Source organism: Parasteatoda tepidariorum, chromosome 5 (assembly GCF_982258835.1).
Source record: "Parasteatoda tepidariorum strain Cologne lab strain chromosome 5, Ptep-v5.0, whole genome shotgun sequence".
Taxonomy (NCBI): domain Eukaryota; kingdom Metazoa; phylum Arthropoda; class Arachnida; order Araneae; family Theridiidae; genus Parasteatoda; species Parasteatoda tepidariorum.
In genome coordinates, this window is record NC_141759.1 from 24,233,677 (window position 1) to 24,241,066 (window position 7,390).

The 7,390-nt window shown below is 30.3% G+C and overlaps 1 protein-coding gene across 1 annotated transcript; it reads left to right on the top strand.

Annotated features, from left to right (window-relative positions):
• Positions 1 to 3,794: 3,794 nt before the first annotated feature.
• On the top strand, positions 3,795 to 4,655 carry LOC147808696 (uncharacterized). The gene has a single exon (XM_087162687.1). The coding sequence runs from the start codon at positions 3,795 to 3,797 to the stop codon at positions 4,653 to 4,655; it is 861 nt and encodes a 286-aa protein (XP_087018813.1).
• Positions 4,656 to 7,390: the final 2,735 nt, after the last annotated feature.

The following is a 7,390-nucleotide window of genomic DNA, read 5'->3' on the forward strand; positions in this document are numbered from 1 at the left end:
TTATATTAAAAGTTATGATAATGGTTTGAAGAGATGCAGACCACTATTTCAAAACACTATAAAACATCAACTTAATGGTATTTAGTGTTTCAATGTGAAATGTTTTTCATTTTAAAATTTTATTCTCGTACTTGTATTATTCCGTATTTCAATAAAATATTAAGTTATGGATTTAATATCTTGAAAGAAAAAAAGAGGATTTGTATGTTGTTTTATGTCTGACTTTTCCTAGCATTTCGATGAATGGAAAGGGAAATTCAGAAGAAATGTTTATACATCCCTTAGAAAATGAAATTGGAATTCTTCTCTTAGCTTGCTTAAATGCGCTTTTAAAGGAAATGTTTTGGAATATAAATCTATTTTCTTGGCCAAATGGGAATTTATTTTATTCCTTAAGAAAATGAATCTCTCGGATAATGTTTAAAATTTCAAAACATTGAATTTAATGCTGGCAACAATAATTTCTACGTAACAAGAATAACGAAGCGGGCTTAAATGTTTGATTTTTATTTTATATAGAGTTAGAGAAAATTTTTGTGCATTAATTATTAATGGAATGCTGAAATATAAACGTGAATCTTTTCTTATTTTAACCTTTTCTACTCGAATTGTTCTAAGTAATTGGTGTGAAAATGAGTGCATTATTTGAATTAAAAATGCATAATGCTTTGTTAATTCTTTTCTCTTTATATCATTTTAGCAATTTCTCGGATAGATGCAAATTTAAATTTCAAGTAAAATGGTAACTTATTTAAGTTTTAATATTTGATTAATCTGGTAATAAATGGTTGGTTTTCATTTTATATAGAGTTAGGGGAAATTTATGCATATTAATAATTTATGGAATGCTGAAACATGAATTACGTTAATCTTTTCGCATTTTAACCTTTTACACTCGAATTTTTCTAAGTAATTAGTGAAAACTAGTACATTATTTAAATAAAAAATGCATAATACTCTGATAATTCATTTTTCTAAAAGCCAGTTTGGCAATTTCCAGGGTAGACGCAAATTAAAATATTAAGAAAATTGTAGCTTATTTAACCTTTAATATTTTATTATTCTGATAATAAATTTGATTTAAAGATGAACATATTTAAAGTTAATGAAGTATAATTTAATTTTAAGATGAATCACACGGATTTAAAAAAATAATTAACTGTACTTGATAAAAAGTAAACTGAGGATTACAATATGTGGGACAAAATAAAAAGTATACATGAGAAATAATTTTGGTTGTCACCAATATGCATAATTACTGTTATATGCATTATATACTGTTATATGTAATATGCATAATTATCATTAACTGTTCAAATTGGAAAGTTTTCTCGCCCTTGAGTCTTCCATAATTTTAAAAAAATTTTGTTATAAATATTAAGATTAATATCTCTCAGCACTTAGTTTATATTTCTCTTATTTTTTAAACATATTTATTCATTTATTTCTGTTACTTTTAACACTAAGTCAAGTGCAAGCTTATAAAATGGAAATCTTGAGAGGGTAAGAAAATTTCTTACAACAATGGATAAATAATCATTGTTGGTGAAAAACAAGTGAAAAAAATAAGCTAAAAAATCACTTAATATTAACTTTCGAGGAAAGTGGAATTTAAAAAGAAAAAAAATTGAATTAAGCTCATAAATTAAAGTGGCTCTTTCAGCACTTAACTTTCAAATCGTAGTTGTGTTGCATTGTAGCGGGTAGTAGAGCAGTAGCTGGACTCGCATTACAATTTTCTCGACAAATTTAATAATTGATATTTCTCGAACCAATAATCGAGTCTTATTTTTTTATTTCACAGTACTCTTTATACATTTCTCAACGTATCATTGTAATTTCAAGTTTCTTTGTTTCAGGGTTAATACGCAGTAAAACAATTGTAACGTAGATAAAATGAAAAAAGAAAATTAGAACTTCTCTAATAATTACAAATTAGAATTTAACATAAAAAAAAACTCGTGACCCCCCATGTTATATTTTACAACAAGTTTAACAGTGATTCCCTTAATAATAGTAAAATGTTAATTTTTTTTATTCCATCATACATCCTGAGCATTCGTTATTTAAAATTTCCAAGTGTTATAGATCTTGCGTAGCAAAACAAAATGTAATAGTTGATTACCTAGAACAGCGGCAATGGCACTTACGATTTTTTAACCCTTTTAAGACTGCATTCTATTTTTTTTTTCATCAAGAAAGATTTTCTTTTGGTAGCATAAGTTTTTTTTTCTTTAAATTTGCTTCCACTTTTTGCAGTTAAGCCCTGAGATTAAAACCTTAAGCCTTTTCGAGTGACTAATGACCCATGGAAAAAGACAACTGGGAAATATACATCCCAAGTCGTAGTAATAATTTTGTTTTTATTCTTTTTATACGATAAACTTTCAAAATCAAGCAAATTATGATTCAAAATAACATAGGATATAAATAACACTAATATTATGACTCGCACTGTTTTCCCCTATTTCAATTATTTTCCTCGCCAAACGATGCATAAATCTTCTCAAACATGTGATTTTTTTTAAAGCTAATGCCACCATGAAAGCTGTACAAGTGCCACCAACCTTCCAAATAAAAGAAGAATGTTAAAATGCGATCTTTTCAGCCCTACAATCTACTTGGAATGACTGGTGGGACATATATGTCTCGTAATTTATATTTGGAGTAGTCTTTACAAAATTCAGTGATATTCAGCGAGATTTAACACATTCTGCGAAATTTTATTTCACGAGCATTTTAAATATTGGGAGTTAGCAGGCGAGAGCTCTGAATAATTTTAAAAGTTTAAGGTGCAGAATTTTTTTTCAATTTAGAGTTGTGATAATTTGCTACATTACTAATTATGTAATATAATTAGTAAAGAGCAGTTGTGGCTCAGATAAATAGCGTTCGCCTTCCTATGAGGAAAACCGGGTTCGAATCCCAGCGATGACAGATCGATATGAATTCCGCACTTCTATCGCATAGTCCACAGTGCTGACGTAAAATGCCCAAATGATCCACAACTTTGGCTAGTCCCTTGTATATCATGATTTCAAGAGATTCCTTGCGTGTGTTGCAGTGGAATGCGGGTTGCGGGTAGTCTATCGCAGCCCAAGAGAGCGGAGCTCGTGCAGACGCTAAAAATGCATGATATTGATGTCTTCACGATTATGGAGGTAAACCTCACTTACGATAAACTAGGGAATTTCTCATTTAAGGGATACTTCTTCTACATACTTCCTAAATCTAGACAAGTGGCGAGTGGTATCTGGTAGGTGTCAAATCTGATCTAACTGCTGATTACCGTATTATTAAAGATATGGAGAACTCCCCTGATAAAAACGAAGTCATTGAGCTAAATGTATGGAATGTCGGAAAACGTTTTAAAATCCTCGCTATTTACAGCCCACCTAATAACAAACCCGATTTCTTTTACCTAAACTCTTTGAGTCTTACAGTTTTTCTGGGAGATTTTAATGCCCATTCACCATTATGGGGCTATAAAGACACTAAAGAAGCGGGAAAAAGCGTAGAAGATCTTTTGAACTCCACTACTTTCGAGCTAATTTATAACCACAGCGATCCACATACTTTCCTACATTATAAGGGGAACGTGCACCGCCCCTGATCTCCTTTTGGTCACCTCAGATATTGGTGAAAACACAAGACGTTTTGTCATTGGCGATCCGGGTTCTGGTCATCGTCAAGTCATCGCAGATATCTCTTTTGGCTCTCAATGTAGACAGCCAGCGTCACTCTCTAGAACTTCATGGAATTTCAAGAAAGCAAATTGGAGTGTATTTATCGCTATGCTGGAACAAGAAATCCACCCCAACTCTATTGATTTCACCCTGCATCCAAGTAGAATTTGTGAACATATCAATGACAGGATACTGTTTTGTGCAAAAAAGTGCATACCCAGGGTAAGAGTGATGAAATATCGTTGCTTCTGGTCGGAAGAGCTCCAATATATGAAAACCAAGCGCAATAGACTAGGAAAAAAAGCCGAACTAGCACACAGACTTTCAGATACTCAGGCCTGGAGAAGGCAATCTGCGTTGTTTAGAAAAACTGTGCTCGTTGAGAAACGAAAACCCTTTAACGACTTCATAGCTGGCGCCAATGATCAGAGAGATGGGAAGAAAGTTTTTAAATTCCTTTCTAATATCAAAAATGGAGGTAGACGAGCTCCTACGCAGCCTTTCCAAGTTGCTAATAAAACTATCACTACAGATACAGAAATTGCCAATGCATTCGTCAAACACTTTACGAACACTCATCAAAAGAATACCCACTCTAGAGTAACGTCAAGGTTTCTAAAACGCAAATTAAAATCCCTTCTTACTGACTTTGATGCACGGCCATCTGCGCATCCCATTTTTAATTCATTTCTCTCTGTGGAAGAGCTTACTCAGGCTATAAATTGCCTGAAAAGTGGAAAATCCCCGGGTGAAAATGGCATACATTCTGAATTTCTTCAACATCTGGGCATTTGTGCGTTAAACACTCTTTTGGAGTTCTTCATTATAATTTGGGACTCCGGAATTGTTCCCTCTCAGTGGCGAAGAGCCATAGTTATACCAATTCATAAAAAAGATAAAAGTCCAAAAAATTTGACCTATCTCACTTACCAGTATTATGAGAAAAACTACGGAAAGAATCGTATCTAAAAAATTTAGTTGGTTTCTTGAAACCAATAGTTTCCTTGCAGAAGAACAAGCTGGATTTAGACAATTCAGATCTACCAATCAACAAGTAGCATTCCTCAACCAGGCTATCAAAGATGCCCTGGATAAAGGTCAAATACTTTCAGCGATTTTCATTGACCTCAAGTCTGCTTATGACACAGTATGAATTGATAAACTCTTGCTGAAACTTGCTAATCTTGGTATTAAGAACTTGTTTAGTTGGTTTCGTGGTTTTCTCTGCCAACGTATATGTAGGGTCAGATACTGTAGGAGATTTTTCAAATACGGTGTTCTAAGAACTGGATTACCTCAGGATTCAGTACCCAGTTGCACCGGCTTCAATATCTACACTAATGATCTTGTCCACCAACTCAAAATGATTCCTGGGATTAGATGTCTGCTCTACGCAGACGACCTTGATTGCCATTTTTGTACTAATTTTTAGAACTTTAGAAAATTGTTAAAATGCTCTAAATTTTATTTTCCAAGGAAAACAAAATGAAATTATTAATCAAAGTTTTCCACCGGTAACAGTCAAAAGTTTATCTGTTAGGCATAAAAATTACAAAAATAAATCAAGCTGTATGACATTTTTGTAAAGTTAAAGCATCTTTTTTTTAAATGTGGTTTTCAAATTAAAAAGATAATTTGAAAAAAAAAACTTTTTCCTAAAGATATATTTAATAAACGCATGTTGAGTTAATATTTTGACTGACTATGCATTTTTCAAGTTTATATCTTGAAATATTATAATAAGCATTATCTTCCAAGAAATGCCACCTCGAATTGTAAAATACAATTTCTTCCCCAAATAAAGAAACTCAAAACTAAAATACGGTGCGTGTTTTTCTATGAAAATTGAAACGAATCTTTTTGTAAGTACATTATGGCTCAATGCAGGGTTATATAAATATATATATATATATATATATATATATATATATATATATATATATATATATATATATATATATATATATATATATATATATATATATATATATATATATATATATATATATATATATATATATATTGATGATTTTGCAGTTGAAGTAATTGGAATGGACTAAATAATGCTACATACAGTATTTGACGAATGTACCTGAAAAGTCTCGAGATAAATCTGGCCATAATCAATTAAATGTAATCACAGTAGAGAAATTGAATAAATATCGTCCTAATCACTCAAAAGCTTTTGAGAAAGTGATTTATTTTCATTGTTAGGTGACTTATAAATATTTCTTTCATTGTTTAATTTCTTTTAGTTTTTATATCCATTGTTGGGTTTTTGCAACAATGATGTAAAATTTATTAACTTGCATTCTTTTGAAACAAAGACACAAATTTCTTTGTTGAATATAGGAAGAAATTTTAAAATTAAATACGCAATTTTTAAAAAAAATATTCATTATTAGTGTCGTTACTTATTTTTTAAGGGTCACAGTACCCAGAGGACAATTTTTTTTAACTTAAAGAAATGAATTTTTTTCTCTTAAACTTAATTTTTTAAAAATTTGAAAAATTCCTAGGTGCTTATTTTATTTTTTAATATTTTGAAAAATATTCAAATATGCATAATATATTAGAACATTTTCTAAGGAAAGTTATAAGCGCAACACCGAAGAAAAAATGTTTTAAAAAGATATCGAACAACCAGATATAACATGCTGTAAAAATTTTGATAACTTTTAGAATCCTTATTCAATCCTGTAATAAAGTTAACTTCAAAACTTTATCTTTATTAGAATAAAACCTGCAGGGATTCAAATAAAAAGTAAACACCAAAAGAATCATCTATGTTATAAAAGAACTCCAAAATTTTATTTCTGCAGGAAAAATCACTGTGCTTTTCTTCTCAATATCACTCATAACTTTAAAAGGAATGCGGATTGAGAGATGATTTTTTTCCAGTATATATGGAATAGTTTAAAGCAGTGACTGATAAACTAGTCAATGTCGACTCCTGAGGGTTCGATGCAGTTTAATTGGGAGTCGACCCGATTTAGGAGGTCGATGAATGCTACCAATAGACAAACGCTATTCAGTCGCAAATTTATTGACTGAAATGTAGTATATGCAAGTTTTGTTTTTATTGCCATTTGTATTTAAAAGATAGTAAGTAAGGTTAATAAGTTATTTAATTTTTTATGAATAAATTGTTGGTAAATTTTGAGCGATAGGAAATACTATTACAAAAAAGTATCTAAAACATTGTAATGCAGCATTTCTCTTTTTACTTGCATTAATTTTATTAGTTATATATGGTTGAATATAGCTTCTGTCATGTCCATTTTATTTTAACAAGGCAGAAAAATAAATTGAATGTGACATGAATTAAAACAAATGATCTCTTCTCCAGCAAGTAATTTCAGCACTATAAATTTCATTACCGCCTTTAATATTTAAAAGGAGAAAAAATTCTTTTCATTCCTTTTCTGTGAGAATAATTAAATGATTATCTACAAATAGAGAGAAAAAAAACTTAATTTCAGAAACTTTTTATTACATTTAACTTAGTATTTATATTACGTTTAAAATTTTGGTGACAAAGTAGTCTTCGTGTTTCCATAAACAGAAAACAAAAATGTTTTTGAATAAACTGAGAATGGGTGACAAATTGCTTGCTTTGTATCGTAAAAAAATAGAACGAAGAAATTTGCACTAAGTGAAAATTATTGATTCTAAGGTTTTTATAAGAGGAAAATGTTTTATAA

What these genes read in the sequence shown, in the direction of transcription:
- LOC147808696 (XM_087162687.1), top strand. Translation starts at nt 3,795, where the DNA reads ATGCTGGAACAAGAAATCCACCCCAACTCTATTGATTTCACCCTGCAT.